The following is a 22,253-nucleotide window of genomic DNA, read 5'->3' as shown; positions in this document are numbered from 1 at the left end:
GTTATAAATGTAACTATTTTATAGTTTCTTGCTGACTTACAGCAAGTGGTGCCCCGTTACTAATTTCACAGTAATAAGTGTACACACTCCCTTACACTTATAATGGTTTGGGAAACCTGGAACAATCAGGAGAGCTTCCTTAGTGACATCCTAGGAACTAGACAAAGGTCCCCCAAAGAACATTCCCTTGGGACCATCATGCAATGTTCTTAGAATATTAGATGGATAACGTCACACCGAAACCCTTAAGGGACCATCACCAAGTGTCCTCATGACATCCCTTGTTTGCTGGGTAAAGCCTCACAAACTGTGATTGGGAAAGGGGTACCTAGTCAGTTTCACAACTGAACGCATTCAACGAAATTTGTCTTCCGCGTTGAACCCAACCCATCTGAATCAGAGAGGTGCGGAGGGCTACCTTAAATCGACATCCAGGCCGGGGAACAGTTGTTGTGGGGGTAACCTGTCTTGCACAAGGGCAGAACGGCAGATTTTTCAACTTGCCGGCTTAGGGATTCAAACAAGCAACCTTTCGGTTACTGTCCCAACGCTCTAACCAGTAGGCTACTTGCACTAAAATACCTTATGGCTTCTTGTAAAAGCCAATAAAAATGCTATTTCGACAAAGACAAAGGTAACTCATAGAAAGTGTTACTCGTAAGATTATTTTACAAAGGCCTGACCCTGAGAGCTTTGTAGTGGAGTCGAGAGGTCAAAATGCTGAGAAGTTGGACTGATCTGACATCWTTCTCTTTCTTTTTACACAATCCTCTAAGAACCATAAGTGCCAACACAGTCTGAGTGCGGGGGTCACTCCCATGCGCCAAGGCCTGGTAATTCAGCCTGTCACAGTGGGTGTAGCCTAGGTTGACAATGCAATCTGGAGCTTTGCAGAACACTTTAATCTGTAATGGAACGTGAAACTCCATTCACAAAATCATCAGTGGCTACTTTTACCAATCACTGACTATGTATGTACCATGTGACACCTTTTATTTGGGTTTCATTAGAGTACCATCACAATCCTTCTCCAAATAAGAGACAAATAAGACTTGATTATTTACCTACTCAATATACAAAATMATCATGCTTAGTTGTTATTGACATTGACATATTTCCCTTGTTTTCTTCTATACCCTATTTCACACATGTATATACAGTTGAAGTCGGAAGTTTACATGCACCTTAGCCAAATACATGTAAACACAATTTTTCACAATTCCTGACATTTAATCCTCGTAAAAATTCCCTGTCTTAGGTCAGTTAGGATCCCTACTTTATTTTAAGAATGTGAAATGTCAGAATAATAGTAGAGAGAATGATTAATTTCAGGTTTAATTTCTTTCATCACATTCCCAGTGGGTCAGAAGTTTACATACACTTAATTAGTATTAGATAGCATTGCCTTTAAATTGTTTAACTTGGGTCAAACATTTTGGGCAGCCTTCCACAAGCTTCCCAAAATAAGTTGGGTTCATTTTGGCCCATTCTTCCTGACAGAGCTGATGTAACTGAGTCAGGTTTGTAGGCCTCCTTGCTCGCACAAGCTTTTTCAGTTCTGCCCACAACTTTCCTATAGGATTGAGGTCAGCGCTTTGTGATGGCCACTCCAATACCTTGACTTTGTTGTCCTTAAGCCATTTTGCCACATCTTTGGAAGTATGCTTGGGGTCATTGTCCGTTTGGAAGACCCATTTGCGACCAAGCTTTAACTTCCTGACTGATGTCCTGAGATGTTGCTTCAATATATCCACATAATTTTCCTCCCTCATGATGCCATCTATTTTGGGAAGTACACCAGTCCCTCCTGCAGCAAAGCACCCCCACAACATGATGCTGTGCTTCACGGTTGGGATGGTGTTCTTCGGCTTGCAAGCCTCCCCCTTTTTCCTCCAAACATACCGATGGTCATTATGACCAAAGAGTTCTATTTTTGTTTCATCAGACCAAAGGACTTTTCTCCAAAAAGTATGATCTTTCTCCCCATGTGCAGTTGCAAACCGTAGTCTGTTTTTTTATGGTGGTTTTGGAGCAGTGGCTTCTTCCTTGCTGAGTGGCCTTTCAGGTTATGTCGATATAGGACTTGTTTTACTGTGGATATAGATACTTTTGTACCTGTTTCCTCCAGCATCTTCACAAGATCCTTTGCTGTTGTTCTGGGATAGATTTGCACTTTTCACAGCAAAGTACGTTCATGTCTAGGAGACAGAACACGTCTCCTTCCTGAACGGTATGACGGCTGCGTGGTGTGGTGTTTATACTTGCGTACTCTTGTTTGTACAGATGAACGTGGTACATTCAGGCGTTTGGAAATTGCTCCCAATGATGAACCAGACTTGTGGAGGTCTACAATTTTTTTTCTGAGGTCTTGGCTGATTTCTTTTGATTTTCCCATGATGTCAAGCAAAGAGGCACTGCGTTTGAAGGTAGGCCTTGAAATACATCCACAGGTACACCTCCAATTGACTCAAATGATGTCAATTAGCCTACCAGAAGCTTCTAAAGCCATGACATTATTTTCTGGAATTTCCCAAGCTGTTTAAAAGCACAGTGTATTTAGTGTATGTAAACTTCTGACCCACTGGAATTGTGAAACATATTATGACATGAATTATAAGTGAAATAATATGCCTGTAAACAATTGTTGGAAAAATTACTTGTGTCATGCACATAGTAGATGTCCCTACCGACTTGCCAAAACTACAGTTTGTTAATTGTGGAGTAGTTGAAAAACMAGTTTTAATGACTCCAACATAAGTAAACTTCCGACTTCATCTGTATATGCAAGACAGGAATTGCCAATATGATTAACTGGTGAAATTTCAGCAATACCTTGGTGAGATAGGTGTTCTGTACACATATGTACCATGATACACACCAGTCATGGAGAAAATGTTATATGGAGGGTTTCCACGTATTCCCGACCATAAATCTCCCTTTAAGTTAATTTGTCTGTGGCAATGACATGGTTGGCATATGGGGCTGTATGACTATCCATGGGCATCATGTTTGATTATGGTGATATATATGTGACACTTCCTGCAAATAACATAGCTCGTTTGGCATGAATATTGACCATGTTTGGTGACTTAGAAGAAAATTGCATTTTAATACGCCTGTATGCATAAGCCTTCTTAGCCTGGAATTCAAACAGAATTGTTCAGTTTCACTACTGTTTCAAGATGGTTAAGGTTCCAGGCTTAAAAGGTGCTACATGGTCAATCTTTGGCCGTGCAAAATTTACGGTGATATAGCCTCTGCAGGAGTCAGGGCATTCATACTTCTTGCGCTTCGCCAAGCAGCGCAGAGCTGTTGTGAAGGAAGTCGTCGGAGTTTGTGTTATTAATGCAGGACTCCCGCCTTCACCTACCGTCAACCAATCGTGTCAATGCGGAGATATACTGTAACGGCAGCCTTCCTCCTCTTCGTCTGAAGAGGAGGTGTAGCAGGCATCGGACCAAGACGCAGCGTAGTTAGTGCTCAACATGATTTAATGACAGACGATAACGTGAACACTTACAAAATACAAAAATAACAAACGTGGCAAACCGAAACAGTCCTCTCTGGTGAAATGAACACAAAGACAGGAAACAACCACCCACCAACCCCAACACAAAACAAGCCACCTAAATATGATTCCCAATCAGAGACAACACAAAACACCTGCCTCTGATTGAGAACCATATTAGGCCAAACATAGAAACAGACAAACTAGACACACAACATAGAATGCCCACCCAGCTCACGTCCTGACCAACACTAAAACAAGTAAAACACACAAGAACTATGGTCAGAACGTGACATATACATTGTTTCAACATTTGAAAGGCGCACTGCTATAAGGTACATAGCTCAATTTGGCCGCTGCGTGCCTCCAGAGGCTTCGCAATTGCGTCACACCATCCATAAGGTGCTCCGACCACATTTTAGGATCAAGCATACATTGGCTCTTACCCTATCAATGTATTGGAGATTAATTCATCTTAATTTCCATTGAAAAGGTTATGTGTGCTTGGTAGAATAACTTGAAAGAATATGCCTTTATGACACTGTTCAGTTTATAAAAGGAAAGAAAAGCTGTACCACCTGATAATGTGCATATTGATGAAAACATAGATTATTACATTGGTATGTATTTGGAGGACCACCATATTTGTCAAAACCTTGTCTGTTCGTGGATGACGCTTGCTTGCATGACGCTTGCAGGACTTGACTGACGGATTTCACTGACTCAAAATTCTTAACAATGGGAAGGGGGACATTCGACAGCCCCCAACTCTTTTCATCTCAGTCAAGGACAATTCATTCCAGTGGGTGGAATCAGACAAGGCAGATTGTCTGTCTCCACTTTCGCGCTGGAGATTTCTGCTGGGCTTTTGATTGGTTATTCCTGTGACTGTATGTAAATCGGATCCGGACGCATCCAGTAGGTGGTGGCTTGTGCTTCAGTGGCACAGGAGACGATCCAGAGAGGTTAGACCCGCAGTTTCTAACGGAGCTGTCCACTCCTCTGGTGGTGCTGAACGTCAGATATTCGCTCTTCGTAGCCTACCGGATGGTTGATGGTATTCGAAAAGGATTTACAGACTTCACGTTTACAAACTTCTAGGCTATTGTGTGGATGTCGAGTTACAATCGGTGGATTTGATCGGACCAGTTTGACATATAGTTGTTGTGAACTACTGTTTAAAAAAACAATCTCGTTCGGATTATCCTTCTGGATGGTTTGCGTCTGGACATACAGGTAAAACACAATATACATGGATATTCATAGTGTTTCTACTGTTAAATAACACAAATAAAAGGTGGAATGTGAATAGAAAAACAAACCATAGTCCACTGAAAGTGCACCTTCCATAAACGTGTTTATTTTAGCATCGAACTGCAGTTTAATCGACATCAAAAGCAAATCCCTCTGTACAACTATTTTCCATCACCGGAAATATGTCATCTTATTCAAAGCATATATGTATCGGGGTTTGGCATTTAGTTTACTTACTTGATAAACCAAGCTATGCTTTCTGAACTGTAGGCAATACAACTGCATCAGTTGATGGCAATGAAGTTGCGAGTGGAGTGCATGCTTTTTGTAAGTGCGCTATAGGTGACTGTGCTGCTAGAATGCCGTGATGAGTAGCATAGTTCTGAAGCGAAATCAATGTTTGGGAATAAAAAAAATATATATATATATTTGGGAATGGCAGTGACGCTCCACTCCGGTACTTCGGAGCGTTTAATTTCGCTGCATAGTATTTAGCGTGTTAATTTTCTTTAGCATGCTAATCCTTGTGACACTGTTAGCGGCGGAAGGATTACGGGATACTCGAGTTTTTTTCATCCGCTCTCTCGCTGCGCGTGACTCATTTGGCTTTATAGAGACTGTGATGGACATTAATTTTATTTGTAAATTCTCCGCTACTCTGAATTGTTGCGTACTGTATCTCATCAACAGTAGATGTAGGACTTTAGTCCCGTTAAGTRTTTAAATCCGACTGGATAGTGTTATCGATTTGAATAAACTCCTACTTTTTTTAAAACTCTTAAATTGAATTCAAATGAACTATTTGTTGATAAATGGGTTGATTGGAGAAAATCTACCCAATGTGTTTTTGTATTGTCTGCCTCTGGCAGGCCTAATGACCCCTCTACTTCTCTCAGCCCCTTGCGATCCAAACTTGAAGATAACAGTCATTAGAAACCTCCCTTTTCAGGGCCACCTTGATTCAAATTCATCTGAAGGTGCTGAATATGGAGAACGTTTAACAGTCCTTCAACCAGTTAGGCTATTACTATTCAAGCATCGCCCATGCCGTCCACTCACTCTGTATCGATTAGATTTTACTAATCGTGTCTCTTCCACTTCATGGGTTTGTGCCCCCTAATCTTAAACATCAGAGGGGAACAACACCTCTTCTGTCTAAATCCGAGAGAATTTGACACACACATACACGTTGACATAAAAATGCTGTTAGCCAAGGCATTGATGGAATACCCAACACAATACATTCCTCAGTGGACCGGCATAACCTACAATAACAACGAAAATGCATCTTTTACAATAAAAATGGAGTGACTGATACCCTATAAATCCATTGGAAATGTCACTATATGTAAATGGGGAAACGCCGACGTTCTGTACATTACCTTGGAAATAATGACGCAGCGGGACAAGGCGGAGCCAAGTCCTTTTTCGGAGTTTATTTTTCCAAGGTAATGTACAGAACCGAGGCGTTTCACCCGCTTATACCAAAGTTGCCAAAGAAAACAATATGAAAGTACACATTTACCACTATCATTTTTTAAAAAGCAAATTCATACTTTCTCACATTTTGTTTGCTAGGGACGCAACCCAGTCGTTTGTTCGATTAGTTCGATATTTATGGACGCGACCCATTCGTTCGTTATTTATGTTCGGTTGCCATGCTCAGTGGCAACCCAGTGGATCTGGGCCGATTCCGGATGAGAGTCGGGGAATTCGGATGAGAGTCAGACTCGGCCGACGTCATGTGGCCGGAGTCTGGGCCGCCTTCGGCAGTATTATTTATGGCAACTATGCGGGGATAGAGTTCGGGCAGATTCCGGTGTGAGTTATCTGGCTCAAATGTATTACTTGGGGATCGGGCCGATTCCGGTGTGAGTTATCTGGCCCAAATGTATAACTTGAGGTTTTGGCCGATTGTGGTTACTCTCTGGCAGATGATTACAAGGGCTGCTTTATATAATTAACATTTCATTATTTATTTATTTTTCCATATTTTGTAATTGCTTCTGTCATCAATTTTTTGTTGTTGTTTACATTAAATTCTTTAAGAGTGCTATTTAAGTAGTATTTTTGTGCAGGGAAATTGATAAGCATTAAACTTTGTGGATGGGGCCAACCGAGTGGAGCAGCTGTCTAAGACACTGCATCGCAGTGCAAACTGCATTGCTACAGATGCTGGTTCGATACCCGTGCTGGCTGATACTGGGAGACACATGAGGCGACGCACAATTGGCCCAGCATCGTCCAGGTTAGGGGAGGGTTTGGCCGGCCGGGATGACCTTGTCCCATCGTGCTGTAGCGACTCCTGTGGCGGGCCAGGCGAATGCACGCTGACACGGACACATTGGTGCTGCTGGCAGTGTGGCTTGGCGGGGTTGTGTTTGAGGACTCACGGCTCTCGACCTTCGCCCCTCCAGAGGCCGTAAAAAATAAATAAATACAATAAAACATTTTTGGGGTGGATGGGTATAATTTGTATGTATAAAATGTATAATAGTAATATTTTAAATGACTAAATCGGGTAATTTTGTATACACTTATTTAAAATAGCATCGGGCCGCTTCTGGGGGGATTCCGGTAAGCGGCTGAATTCCGGGAGACGGAAACGGCCCGATATACTTCGATACATCCATAACAATGAACTGATAATGCCTGATTTTGCCTGGCATAGCTAGAAAAGTTTGCCTTCTCGCCAGGACACATGACAGTGTTCATTACGAGGAGATCGCACTGCATATCAACACTAGGCTAGAAGCTAGCTAAATAGTTCGTTGCTAGCAAACCTGCCAAAATGTCTACCGAATTTAAAAAATATTAGCTGCTGAAAACAGCTGGTCAAACTAGAAACGTGGGAGGATTTGACAGCATAGCGCCACTTGCGTCATGACTGCAACAGTAGGGACCAGGGAAATTCATGTTCATCACTCACAATGTAACATCATCAGATGCTCCAAAAAGATGTCTCTGCAAAAACAAATCAATCCTAGCTAGCTAGCTAAGTTTTTCCCTCCTTGGACCTTCGTTTACAATGTATCCAATTTTGGTTTGTGTGGTTGTTGGTTCAGCTTCCTGTAACTTTGTAGCAAGTACAGTCTGCATGTGTAGGCACATATTGCATCATGATTGCAAGGTGTCCCAATTTCTTTCCCAACTGTCCCGTTATCTGGTTTTAATGTCCATTCTAGAAAGCCCTTCTAGCCAATCAGAAATGACTATTCAACGATGTGGTATAAGAATAAATATGATAGCTAGGCCACACTGAATCCCATGCATAACAAACAGACATGAATTTCAAATACTTTATCTGGGCCTGTTAATAAACCAACCAAAACTGCAAACCTCGCCATCTGGCACTCCAGGCAGACTCAACCAAACGATTTTGAGCCCAGGTGTGATTACAAAACCTTTCAGCCAAACATTATCCAGCTCAGTAGGACATTTGCTATTTGAAAGAGGCATTTTTCACACGTCTTATTTTCCCGACCTAAATGTACCCAATTAAATTTGTTTAGCAACAGGTATGAGATTGTGCCGGGGGAAAAGGTTCTCATATTAACGGAACAGCAGGAATTAATGTGCGCTCCGCCTCTCATTACAATGACTTCAAGCACCCTGGGGACCGAACCGACGCGTGCTCATTTGCTAGACAAAGTGGCTTATTTCTTTCTGTCCTATTGTTACAATTTAAAAAGGGAAAAAACGATCCTAGATCAGCACTTCTATTTTGAAATGTATGAATACAGCCCCTGGAAAATGGATTAAGATTCGATTGAGATTAGAGAGCTGACAGGGGTACTCTGGCAATGTGTTGCACATATATTGATGTTCGAAAGGTAATGGATGAAATATGAATGGAATACCACAGTGTTGGAGTAAACGTTCTGTAAATACTTGTATCATACTGTACCCTGATCCTCAGTGCTTAATCTGTCTGGGAAACATGCCAAAGTGTTTAGGTTTAAGGGGTTAGGGGTCAATTGGGAATTTAGCACTTGTTGTGATTGATTTCAGCAGAGTCCTCAGTTCTAGTCATGTCTGGCAAATCTACGTTAGTGCACAGCGGGTTGGGACAGGTGTTTGGCTTTGATTTGGGATTCACCACTATTCATGGCTATGGCTATTTTATGGGCTGTGCGAAATATCTCATCGACTTTGAATGACTTTGTCTCCATTAGGTCTATGTGAGACCAGTGAATACACAGACAGTGGGCTAGTCTAGCCTAATATTGCTAATGTAGCACAAWTAGAGGGGTAGCTACAGACGAGGGCATTTACAATCTCAATAACATGTTAGCACTTAGCTTAGCGAGTGATTAGGAACCCAATTGTAATAGTATGGTTCAATATTTGTTGTTTTTCATTTAAAGTGCATTTCATTGTGGCACAGCAATGCTATATGCCCATAGTGTGGATATTGCAATTTTGACTGAATCTCAGCCATGGCATAACACTTTCATTAGTGTAACAGTATCCCCATTTGAAGGATACATTACTGATGTAAACGTGGCATGTATAACATATGGCTAAAGATGTTTGCTGGGTGCAGTACTGTCACGTATACTCCCTCTCCGGCCTCTAGGTCATCAGGCTGCTGTCACCATCGTCAAGCGCACCAGTGCCTCATGACACTCACCTGGACTCCATCACCTCCTTGATTGTCTTCCCTACATCTGTCTCTCCCCTTGGTTCTTTCCTCGGGTGTTATTGACTCAGTTTCATGTCGGTGCGTTGTTTGTGTTTCGTGTTTATTGTTTTGTTTATATATTTAAAACAGTCAGTCCCTGTACTTGCTTACCGACTCTCAGCGCATTCGTTATAAATTACCGTGTCTTTAACCCTGTGGGGTTGATCCTTTTGGTCTTGAAGGCAGATGGTCAGGTCACTTATCTAGTTCATTAACAGGATGGTTGAGGGTTAACGGGTTATCACAAGCTCACCCACTGTGGCTGTGTGGTAATCCTGCGTGTACAGCAGAGTGTGTGTGTGCATGTGTCAGTGTGTGTGTGTGTGTGTGTGTTCATGCCAACTTATGTGGGGTTACGGGGGTTGAGATCAAAACACTAAGTGTTGTTGTTATTGTCTTTGTGGTTTGCTCTCTGGTTATTATGTGGGAGGAGTCTGCCCATGCATTGCACTTTAATGCACGTAAAGGTCACAGTTCGCCCCACATCACAGCATTGGCCAAGTGTGGCCACATTGTTCTGGCCCTCCTTAGATAACATCACTGTGTTTATGCAATGTTGTGTAGCGATTGAGGAAAGCCCTGCTTCTATTGCCCTGATATTTCACATTAGTTTCATTGTCCAGTTCTTCAATTCTTCTCTCAGCTATAGTTATAGAGAGAAAGTCATGGGATTTTCTTGTATCTACAGTACAATATTTAAGTGATAATGCCAGAGAAGTTGGTGTTTGGAGGATATATTGGCACGGGTGTTGTTAGGCCCGAGACGAAGTAGAAGCCAATATATCCTCCAAACACCGGCTTCTCAAGGATTATCACTTTTATACAACGGGTTACCACCATATTCAAATAATGATTGACATATTTTAATTAAAAACTTTATTTTGATTAATTTATTCATACTATTTTGTCCTTCCACAAGATATAGTCTCGACACAAATCTAGGGCTGGTATCCAAGCTGGCTGGARGTTCTTTCTATCGGTTTGGTTGCTAGAGACGCGACCCAGTCATTCAGTCTTTTTGTTCTGTATATATGGACGCGACCCAGTCGTTCGTTCTAAATGTTCCATTTGCCATACTGTCTGGAAATGTTCTTATCCCTTGCTTACTAGCTAGCCAACTACAGCTTACTTATAGTCATGTCAAAAAGTGCAGCCAGAATAATAGCAAAGTAGCTGCATTTGCATAAGCTGTTTTCTAGAGACATTTATTTGCACACATCCATAACAATGATCTAATGAGGAGCGATTTCACCTGGTATYGAAAATMGGCTCACTCTTCAAGACCCTGTTGTTCAGAGGAGCTAGCCAACAACACAGCTAACACAAACACTTCAATCTGAAGCTGGAAAGACTGGTTTCGTTTGACCTTTTTTTCAATTGACATTTCGTTGTATATATCCATAAAAATGATACCAGCTGATTCATGATTTAGACTGACTGAGAAATGCTAACTGCTTGTCTGTCTCGTCCCTACTTCCTTCACGTTCATTACTATGGGACAGTTGGAGATCGAATGTCAGAGAGACAGACAGCAAGGTTTAAACAAATCTCTGCTGTTGAAAACTAAATGTTAGTCTTAAATAAATGTGAGATAATGTCTAGATGAATTTTATAGTGGTGATGAAGTTTATAAATTGCTTGGCTGGGCTGATGAGACAGTGGATTGCGCAGTCAGATCTAACAGAGTAAATAGGCATTTTAATATAATAGATTTAGACGGTGGTAACTTGTGGAATAGACACCGGCTGGAATGCTGTTTTAACCAATCAGCATTCAGGATTAGAACCACCCGTTGTATAAATGAGCATAGATGGTTGCAACAATCCCCCTGGAGGCGTGACATACATTCATTCCTTTGATACATGGATTGTTATTGTTCCCAAGGCCAGTGACTGAAAACGTTATTACAGGTGGTTGTCCAAAGCCAGTTGAATAATGCAACACTCTCTGAGGATAAATTAGGTTACATTTGAATAATTAATAACAAGTCATTGATCACAGTGTAAGACCAAGGAAAGGTAGCCTTGCTAGATGAAAGAAAGACTGCCAGTCTGGTCGTACACTGAGGGGAACACACCTTGTTGGATGTTCTCGAAAATGATTAGCTAGAAACCTTTGAAAAGCGCCCGGGCTTGGAAGTCCCACTGAGAGCAAAGCAGACAGCTAACTTGGAAAACACTGGAGACTCATTACAGTGCAATGAGTGACCGGCTGAACTCTCTCTTACCTCTTAACTCCGACAGGCTATGAGGCAGCCATATTGTTTTTGTCTTTTGTCGCCCACTTGTCACCAATAAAACCCTTTGTCTCTCAAAAGCAAACCATGGAGAGTTTTATTATTCTAAATGGCTTGTAGTGCATTCATACCCAGTACCATAAAGTATAATGAGACTTCTAGTACATTGAATGGTGCTTTTATAAAAAATTGAATTGACGGTAATACCTCGTTGTCTGCTGATGCATTCTGCCGGTGGTGCTGAGAGCTGAGAGACAGTCACTGCTGAGCCTCTCCATCATTGAAATTCCACATTTCATTTTCAAGTGTTTATCTTCTCAGGATATGGACTTCCTAGGATGATTTATGAGGGATTACGTTTTAAGAGTGATTTAGTTCGGAGGGCTTTGTCGCCACAGTGTTACGTGATGCTGTGATCTAAGCATTCATCTGTGCTGGTTTATTTTATAACCAACTAAATACATTTGACATTTGAGTAATTTAGCAGACACTCTTCTCCAGAGCGACATACAATTTCTGCATTCATCTTAAGATAAAGATATGTGGGACAACCACACATCACAGTCATGGTAAGTAGATGTTTCCTCAAAGTGGCTATCTGCAAAGTCAGAACTAGTAAAGGGGGAAAAAGTCAAGTACGAGTGTTAGTTTTTATTTTACTTGGAGAATAGAGGGTAACTTTAGTTCACGTAAGGATACAGTAATTCGTTTGAAAACAGTTATATTTATCTGTAAGAATGTTTTTGTTTTGTGTGTGCAGTTGATAGAAGGCTGGCTTTCTTGACAGACAGATTGATAGGCATGCCAGTCAGGCAGACGCATGCACACACACACACACACACACACAAACACACACACACACACACACACACACACACACTCCCCCAATAGGCATGTATCTTCAGTGCACAAGGGATTTAGGGGGAAAGATACAACACACAAAGCATAAGTTCAAAGCTCAATGGGTTCACATTTAATGCATTGGGATGGATATCTGAATGAAACCAGATAACAGCCTCATAAAAAGGATTTGGGATAATAAATAATTCTGATGCAACATGTAGACGACAAATGTACACAAGGGCCTAACTCCTCGCTCATTTGTTATCTGGTGGGGCGAGCGTGCGCCGGCGTTATCCGCCTGGCTCATCTGTTATCTGGTGGGGCGAGCGTGTGCCGGTGTTATCCGCCTGGCATTTGGAAGCTGTGTTCCTTGTGTAATGAGTCAGGGATATTTATCAGCTGTTCGGTGTCCACTTTAGGACACCCTAAGCCCTAGCCCCTCAGAGGGTGGACATCCTTGGCCTCAAGCCTCATGGCTAACCCCTCACAAAGAGTGGTGAGAGGGCGAGCGTTCAACGCTGTTCCATCCATCTGGCATCTGGAGGCTTTGTTCCTCACAAGGAGGGGTGAGGCATGAGGCTGGAGGTTGAGGGTGTCCTACAATGTACATCTGTCCCTAGGCCAGGATTAGTCTTCTGGTTCCTCTCTTATCCTTTTAAGATGGGCACGTGACCAACAGTTTACATGGCTTAGGTCATGTGACCACTGCCAGACATACTGGAAAGACGTTGATAATTGCCCTCTAGGTAGAGGAACTAAAAAAAAACAAGAATAAATAAATATGTTTTACTGTCACATACACCAGATATGTAGGTGCAGTAAAATGTGTTGTTTTACAGGGTCAGACATAGTGGTATGGTGTCCCTGGAGCAAATTAGGCGTAAGTGCCTTCCTCTAGACCACATCGACATATTTTTCACCTCGTCGGCTCGGGTATTCAAGCCAGTGACGTTTTGGTTACTGGCCCAACGCTCTAACCGCTAAGGCTACCTGCCACCCTCAGGGACAGTCTATATGTGTCTATGTCCCCACATGAAAATAATACTACAGTTTATAAAGAATATCACATTACTTACTATCGAATTCTGTAGTAAACTGCAGTATACTGTAGAACACTATACTGCACACTGTAGTATCCCTAGATCATGTGTATTACTACTAAACTACAGTATTATCCCCCCAAAATACACTGTAGTAAATACTACAGTAATGTCTGCAAAAACACTACACTTTTTTAAAAACTATAGTAAATACTACAGTATTTAATTTGGATATACCCTTCCCATTCCCCTCCCCATTATCCTGATTTGTGCCACTCATAAGAGGGAAACATACATGCCAAGTATAGATCAGATTGTGTTCCAAACAGGTTATAGAAAAGAGCAGAAGCGCTGAACTTGGAAATGTTACATTAGAGTTCCGTCAGTGTAGTTTTCTTGATGCTGTATGAGGGAGGCAACACAAACCACTTAATACAGCGTCTTATGAATATCAGAGAAGGATTGTGCCGTCGATATAACGTGGGACCATAACTATTGAGAGTTGTTTCATCTTCTGCAGCATCAAAACGTTCTAATTATACCGTTTAAAACATCCCAGATGTGCCCTCCGTCTTGTTTAGATTACCGACAATCTAAAGGCTGCAACTGGGCCGAATCCACATTAGTTGTCAGAGAATGCGAGTCAGGCATTGAAAGCAACACATCACACGAGAGGGACACTATTTCTACCCATAGACTCAAATAAACATCTGTTGTCATGTCCATGGAGATGAATAGTTTCCAAGTAAAAATGACATGTCAACATGGAAATTTTCTATTTTACTCCACAATGCTTTTTATTTTGGGAAATATATTGAGATATTTGAGGTTCATGTTTTTTCCATATGTAGTCAGCGGAACACATTGGTATTGGTGTAGAGTTCCCATAGGAACCATGCCTACATTGCCTAGAGGCTGCAATTTGCAACACATGATCCATCTCGCAAGTATATGGTATGTGGCAAGGTAATTATGCTAAGCAACAATATGAGTTTTATATGTTCTGACTGGTGTAGTGTGAGGAATATGAATTGAAGGAACAGACAATTTGCAGGTAGGCTAAAGGAAACATTGGGTTCCGATGTGAAGTAGGTTTGCTGATGGACACAGAGCAGGGACAAGGTTGGGCACCATAATCGGAAAATATAATATTTTTTTCCCCACAACTGTGATATCAGTGGGTTTATTGTCTGTCTTCTATGTGTAGGTTGTTAGGAGGGAGAACAAGACACCAAAATAAGCTCAACTCCTGTGAGAGTTAAGTGCACAGCAGTAGTGCAGAAGGTTCAGTGTTGCTTTGAAACTGAAGGATCTCTCCCATCACTTTATCTGTGTAGGCTACAATGCTGTCGGGCAGTGGGAGTAAGAGAAGTGCCACGATAACTTTCGGAAAGAAGACGCGGGGTATTGTTTGTGTGGCAGACACACAGCACAGCAGATGTTTCCAATGTAGAAGACATCTTGGAGACAAACAGCAGTAACTCCAACCCGGAAATGGATACTGAGCATGCTTAAAAACCAACACCGAACCTTCTGATTAAAGAGATCTGCTTATGCACCTGGGGGTTTGGATCTGTTTAAATTGAGTTTAAATGTAGAAAATATGAGTGGGGAGGAGTAGGAGTGTAGAGCACTAGAACTGGGCAACTTATTTTCCTGGTCAGGTCACATGGTCAAGAAATCCTCTCTTGTCATCACACAAAGCACAACCATAGCATAGCTGCACACATGTAGATCAACATAGACTCATAAACATGTAGTATATGAAGTCAGGTTCACTGAGAAGGCAATCCGCCAGTCAAACAAATGCCATTGCCTCTTTGTATTTAACTAGGCAAGTCAGTTAAGAAGACATTGTTATTTACAATGACGGCCTACACCGGCCAATTGTGCGCCACCCTATGGGACTCCCAATCACAGCTGGTGATACAGCCTGGATTTGAACCAGGGTGTCTGTAGTGACACCTCAAGCACTGAGAGAGATGCAGTGACTTTGACCGCTGCGCCACTCGGGAGCCCAGCTCTTAGTAATGTCAACGGAAGAAAACCTCCCTCTGTGTTTTACAAGTCTCAAACTGCATTTGCCATACCGCCACTTTCAGTCTCTCTCCCTTTGCTCCCCCACGCAAACACCCACTGCTCTGAAGCCTTGCGATCTGTCTCTCAAATGCAGCCCCTGGTTGATTTAAAAGCAGATGTGGGTTTTACTTGAAAAGGTTTGCACTTCGTTTGCCATCTTTTGTGGAAGAAATCAAATGTTAGCGAAGTTGTCGTGGGACAGCTGTACTTTCATTGGCATGAAAAGAAACATAARGAATCTTATTCAAACCCAAAGCCCTCTAACAAATTTATTGGTTCAGTCGGTAGTGCACTTGATTTTATACTGCACATCAAACCAGTGGCGTACAACAAGAATGATCCATACTGCCACGATGATTCATTTAATATACTGTATCAATGAATCCTCTAACCAGCAACCACAGTATTACCATATCATCACTAAGTTATGAGGAACAAGGGATATACAGACTTATGCAACATATTATGACATTGGTGGCAGATTAAGTGAGTTTCCCCCACAATCATTTATTATTATTATTGCATATTGATGTACATCCCCCACTGCAAAACATGACAGTAGGAAAATTATATACATTCACAATGATATGCCTCAGTCTGTGACACAAGATCCAAAATAAATGCCATTCCGTTTAACAATTAGACACCAGTGGGAAACAGTAGATTTTGATGCCACTGGCAGACCTAGACCTGGGTTCAAGTACTATTTAAAATCTTTCATATACTTTTAGCATTTGCTTTAGCCTGSCTGGAGTGTCATATGGGTGGGGTTTGCACTTGCTACGATTCTATTGGTTCCATTGCACCAGACAAGCTCAGTCAAGCCCAGCTAACGTATTCAAAATGATCTCACATAGTATTTGAACCCGGATCTGCTCTGTCCCCAAACAACAGAGAAAGAGTGGCATCGTCAGCACAGGGCCCAGCAAGTGCAGAGGAAGCCAAGAAGTCACAGGCACACAGTATGAACACTTCCTTGTCTTARAGCAGATTTTGGTGACACATTGTTTTTGCAAATTTGACCCTTCACCTATGGGAACAAGCACTGCCAGAGTTGTCGAGATATGTCTACTACTCAGAGCAACAGGGGAACAGGGTCACACCCATGATGTCAGTTGTCCTACGCTTGCGGTGTGAGGAGGACTTTAAAGCAGCGACATTCGTGGAGTTTTCAGGCAGTCCTATCGAAAAAGGAGAGGCGGAATTGTAAACCAGTGACTCTAACGCATGTTGAGGCAGTATAACGTTAGCATGTGCTGTGTCTTTCCATGTTCCCCCGCATTATCCGGGCCACAGAAATAGCTTTTCAAGGAAATGATCATTGTTTCTCAATGATGTTTGTTTAATTGGCGTCGTGCCAAGGTCAAACTTGTTTTCACACTGTGTGATGAATAATTGAAGGCGAGTTATATTCAGTGTGTCGTTATTGCTTTAATAGATAGGAATCCTTTTCTAGTGTGATGTATTCATTGCCACTATACCTTATGTAAATAGCATTTGGAGGTAACTGATGAAAATGATTGTATTAAGCCATACTTTCTGTCTCACAGTTGAGTTGATTGTATTGGATGTTGTACTGCTGTACTGCTACCTAATTAATGCGTAATTTATGCAAAATCACCGCCTTAATTATCCTAATACATTGACTCCTTTGTCTTCCTTTATCTTTGTTTTCTCTTGATGCCTATTTCCATTTAATTGATTCCAAAGCAGATCTGATCTTCTTTGCTGATTGTGAGGCACTTATTGATAGCATTAGTTTAAACCAACGACAGATTTGAGGGGTGTACCTTGTCTACACTAATAGCCCCTTGGTTAATGTATGGTCTCAGCCCCCCAACTGATATTGAACTGCAGCCACGTCGAAGGGGTCTGCCGAACTGCTCACTATTTTTGTTTTGTTTTTTTGACAGAAACAGACCAATGAGGACATCCAGATGGTGCTCGCTGGCGTTCTTGTTGGGAGTGGTCTCCCTCGGAGTGGGAGTCATTGAGGGGAGACCGGGCAAGGAGGAGGGATTCGGTCCGCCACCGTATCGACCTGTCATGAGGTTCCGACATAAGGTATTGATTTCCTTCCTCTTCCATTAGCCTTTTCGTAACAAGAGAACTCTGCAGCGTTGCCAATTATGAAGCTAATCACAATGGAGTTTTCCCAGAGTGCATCGAGCAACTTTTTTTTGTGGTTTTCTSAGGCTCACAAAAATACAGTGATTTATTACTGGTGTTTTGCCAGGGAGACTTGAACATCAAGTTAACATAACATAACATTTTGAAATTTAGAGGAAGAGAAGGGGAAGTTATCAGAGGGGGCATTTATGCTAAAAGTGAATTGCCTTTTTAGAAAAACATACAAGTTGAAAGTGTAATTGAACATTTATCGTCTCGACAGCGCAGGCCGAGCTCTGCAAGCACAATCAGATTCCAAGAAAAAAGTATTTCCAAAGCACTAACAAGCTTTCTCTKTCCCCCACTCTCTCTTTCATACTTACAAAGACYAGGGTTGTGCGATATCCATATTACGTAATAGATCAATTACGTCCAATTGTAATGGATTATACTTTGGKAAAGGAAACAGTTTGATGGGCACARGCACGCTCTTTTGTCTGCAGGCATTTGTGTGTGTGTGTGCGTGTTTTCCCCCGAACACACATTTACTGTAAATCCCCCATGAGTGATAAGCATTGGAATACACTCTCCTCAGCCTCTCTGTAAGAACAGAGATAAAACTTGCTCACTGATTTCCATATTATACCCCATTACTTTGAGCCAGTCTTCTGCCATCTCCAAATAGAGACGTTATCCTTTTTTGCTTAGAGATTCTTTCAATTAGCTTAAGTCATGTTGGCATGTGAATAAAAAACATGAGAAACAATGGTCATTTTAAGCCCAGGGATCAGTGTTGATTATGACATTGTGTGAGAGAGAACACGAGTAAGAGAGAGAGAGAGGAAGTAGGAGGACAGCTGGTATAAACAGAACTTGAGACCGGCTAGTCGGCTACACTGCGCCAGAGGCTGGAAGCTGTCTGTAGACRGACTCGAAGGTCACATTGGCATGGGAGTGTTAAAAAAAGCCTAATATTGGCAATGTTTTCATTAATGTGGAACATGTTGTGTTCAGAGTGGCTTAGGAAAAATACAAGTATGGACASTTCTGGGCATTGCTGTGCTGCTTTTTTGAGACATAATTATTTATAGAAGTGGTGCCAACGCATATGCAAATGCATCTAGATTTGTTACATTGATCAAGACAAGGTCACACGTGTATCTTCAAGTAGGAAGGGACTCTAATCTACACTCTRCGAAAAAAAGGTGCTAAGCAGAACCATATAGGGTTCTTTGGTTTGTCCCTGTAGTGGAACCCTTTTTGGTGATGGTTAGAACCCTTTGCAGAGGGTTTTACCTAAAACCTTCATTGAACCCCCTGTAAATGGMTCTACCTAGAACTCTATGAAGGGTTCTTCCTAGAACCCTCTATGAACGGTTCCACCAGCCTTATTAGCCTTTAAAATTAAACTCTTTATGACAATACATTACATACAGTGCATTTGGAAAGTATTCAGACCCCTGAACTTTTTCAACAATTTGTTACATTACAGCCTTATTCTAAAAGGGATTTTTTCCCTCGTCAATCTTCACACAATACCCCATAATGACAAAGCAAACATAGGTTTTTAGAAATGTCACATTTGTGACCGACCGACTCGATTCGGTCTTATGTAGCAAAATTTGATATATATATATTTTTTTAATTGAATAAAAGTAGACTCAGCGCTAGAAAATGGTATATCATACACTACAGTTGAGGAACAATGGGAAAGTAATTCTGCTTTGAAAGTTGATAAACTTGTAAACTCACTTTTGAGAAAATGGCCCTTGAATGTTTTGATACCTACTGGAGAMCTCTTCTTTGTCTACACTCATTCAGAATCGTTCACAACCTCTTAAGCTTTAGCCCCACCCATCTCTTTAAGGATTCACATGTGAGGCTATGTACTTAACAACCAAATATTTCAAGACTATAGGCTGGTTTATACTCGTAAATTTGTAAATTTAATCTGGAGTGCCAGAGTGTGCTTTGGGCGTTCATAAACGGTCTCAGAGCGTTCAGAGCGCACACTGGAAGCTCTGGCCGAGGAGTAGAGTTGATCCGAGCGTACTGACCCAACAACAGCAGTCGAGCACCCAAGCTAACTGGCTAGCTTGCTAGTTACTCCCAGACACAAATGAGAGAACAGCTCACTCTGACCATTTTTACTCGCCCTAGCAGAGCTGGTTAGGCTGTTTTTATGTTATCCAGAGCGTTGGTGACTGCAACGATGCTGCTGGCAACAATTTAATGACTATTTTTTGCCAACTTTTACTGACACCGGCCATATTTGAGCATTCGTAAATTCGTCAGTTATTCTGCGCTCTGACACACTCAGACGAGAGTGCTCTGAAACCGGAGTAGATAGCCAAAGCGAATTTACCAACTAAGTCTATCGACAGTTGTTGCAGTGACATTATAAACATTCTATTGAAACATTCATAAAGTCCCATAACAGATCCTTCGGGAGGACGAAATAGCAACATCTTTCAATGTCCATTTCTTTTCTAAAGCAAGCAGAGTATATTTTCCTACACTCTTAAAAATAAAGGTGGAAGTTGGATCCAAATAAGATTTTTAAGAACGATTCCATATGGGATCCATTTTATGGTCTCTGAAGAACCATAAATGGGATGGTTCTTTGAAGAACCCTACACAAATCCAAAACCTGAAATGTTTTGGCCCTCCAGGCCCGGAATTGAWTAGCCCTGCTGTAGGCGTTAAAGCGGCAATCAGTGGTTGAAACCATAACAAAGTGTTTCCCCGCCCCTGTTTCGGTAAAAAGCTGAGGGATGAGGCTGGTGAAATTTAACCACTCACAAATTCATAGGCAGAGCTATGGATGCGAGGACTGACAGTCCATTATATAGATAGTTCGAACCATGTTTTGAGGCTGTACAGTGCATTCGGAAAGTATTCAGACCCCTTGACTTTTTCCACATTGTTACATTACAGCCGTATTCAAAAATGGATTCAATTATACACACAATACCCCATAATTACAAAGCAAAAAAAGTTTTTTTTTAATACATTTTTGCAAATGTATTAAAAATAAAAAACAGAAATACCATATTTACATAAGTATTCAGACCCTTTGCTATGACACTCGAAATGGAGGTGCATCCGGTTTCCATTGATCATCCTTAAGATGTTTTTACAACTTGACTCGAGTCCACCTGTGGTAAATTCAATTGATTGGACATGTCAAAGCAAAAACAAAGCCATGAGTTCAAAGGAATTGTCCGCAGAACTCCGAGACAGGATTGTGTCGWCGCACAGATCTGGGGAAGGGTAACAAAAAATTCCTGCAGCATTGAAGGTCCCCAAAATCACAGTGGCCTCTTTCATTCTTAAATGAAATGTAGCAACTGCAGATTCCACCTTTAAGCCTTATTTGCATATTTCTCAATTTTAGAGTTACCAGTACCACCCATGGCTGTGTTTGCTAGTGACAGAGACATGATTGTTGCATTAATACATTTTCACCAAGTGAGATCGTAATTTAATATGTTGTCATTAAAATTGTATTATTTAAGATAATACAATACATATTTTAAGGGCCTAGTTTTACCCTAACACAGTGTCTTGAAACTCAGAGTTTACAGGCCTCATCAGGCCTGCAAGTCACATTATGCTGGCTTGCAAAGTGATGTGTAATTCCTACGAGAATCCAGCCAAGAGTTTGGATAATCAACATTTAGAATGTTTATTCATCTGAATTCAGAATGACTAAGATATGAGACTACCTTAAACATCTCAACTGGAACAAGTGCAATAAGTCCAAGTAACAGATTGCATTTTTTTTTACAGTATATTCCAGTAGAAAAAGATTAATTCATCAATCAATGTAAATACAAAAACATTGATATTGAAACTAACAATTCTAAAAATCTATCCGCAATAGAGCATGCTGGGAAATATGATAATGATGGGCGTTGTTTTGGTTCAACTCTGGTATGGATGACTGAGGTGTCCAAAGTAAACTGGCTGTTACTCAGGCCCAGAAGCTAGGATATGCATATGCATGGTATTGGATAGAAAACATTCTAAAGTTTATAAAACTGTTAAAATTATGTCTGTGAGTATAACAGAACTGATTTGGCAGGCGAAAACCCGAGGACCATTTTTTTTTCTGTTGACCTGCCAGCCAATTCCAAGCTTAAGCTATTGAAACCAAAGACTTCCACCTCCCAAATTGCAGTTCCTATGGCTTCCACTAGATGTCATCAGTCTTTATACATGGTTTCAGGCTTGTATTCTGAAAAACCAACGAGGAATAGTTGTTTATCCTCAGGAAGTCCTATGGCAAAACTAGTCTCATTGCGCGCGTGACCGAGGGCGCTGCGTTCTTTTCCTTTCCTATTGAAAATAGTTAGCTCCGTATGAAATATTATCGTTTATTTAGATATTAGAGTATCTAATAATGAATTAGAAACGTTGTTTGATTTGTTTGGATAAACTTTACTGGTAACTTTTGGAACTCCTATGTCTGCATTCTGAACGGGTGGATTACTGAAC

General features: G+C 41.3%; 1 protein-coding gene across 2 annotated transcripts in view; it reads left to right on the top strand.

Annotated features, from left to right (window-relative positions):
- The first annotated feature begins 4,304 nt into the window (after positions 1 to 4,304).
- LOC111967588 (follistatin-related protein 5) overlaps positions 4,305 to 22,253 on the top strand; it is a 194,006-nt gene continuing 176,057 nt past the window's right edge. For both annotated transcript variants that reach the window (XM_023992722.2, XM_023992721.2), the window contains exons 1-2: positions 4,305 to 4,744; positions 17,558 to 17,708. In XM_023992722.2, coding sequence (XP_023848490.1) covers positions 4,563 to 4,744; positions 17,558 to 17,708 — 333 coding nt within the window. In that variant the 5' untranslated portion in view covers positions 4,305 to 4,562. The remainder of the gene's footprint in view (positions 4,745 to 17,557; positions 17,709 to 22,253) is intronic.

This window comes from Salvelinus sp. IW2-2015, linkage group LG8, assembly GCF_002910315.2.
Source record: "Salvelinus sp. IW2-2015 linkage group LG8, ASM291031v2, whole genome shotgun sequence".
NCBI lineage: Eukaryota > Metazoa > Chordata > Actinopteri > Salmoniformes > Salmonidae > Salvelinus > Salvelinus sp. IW2-2015.
This window is presented reverse-complemented; position numbering and strand designations above follow the sequence as displayed.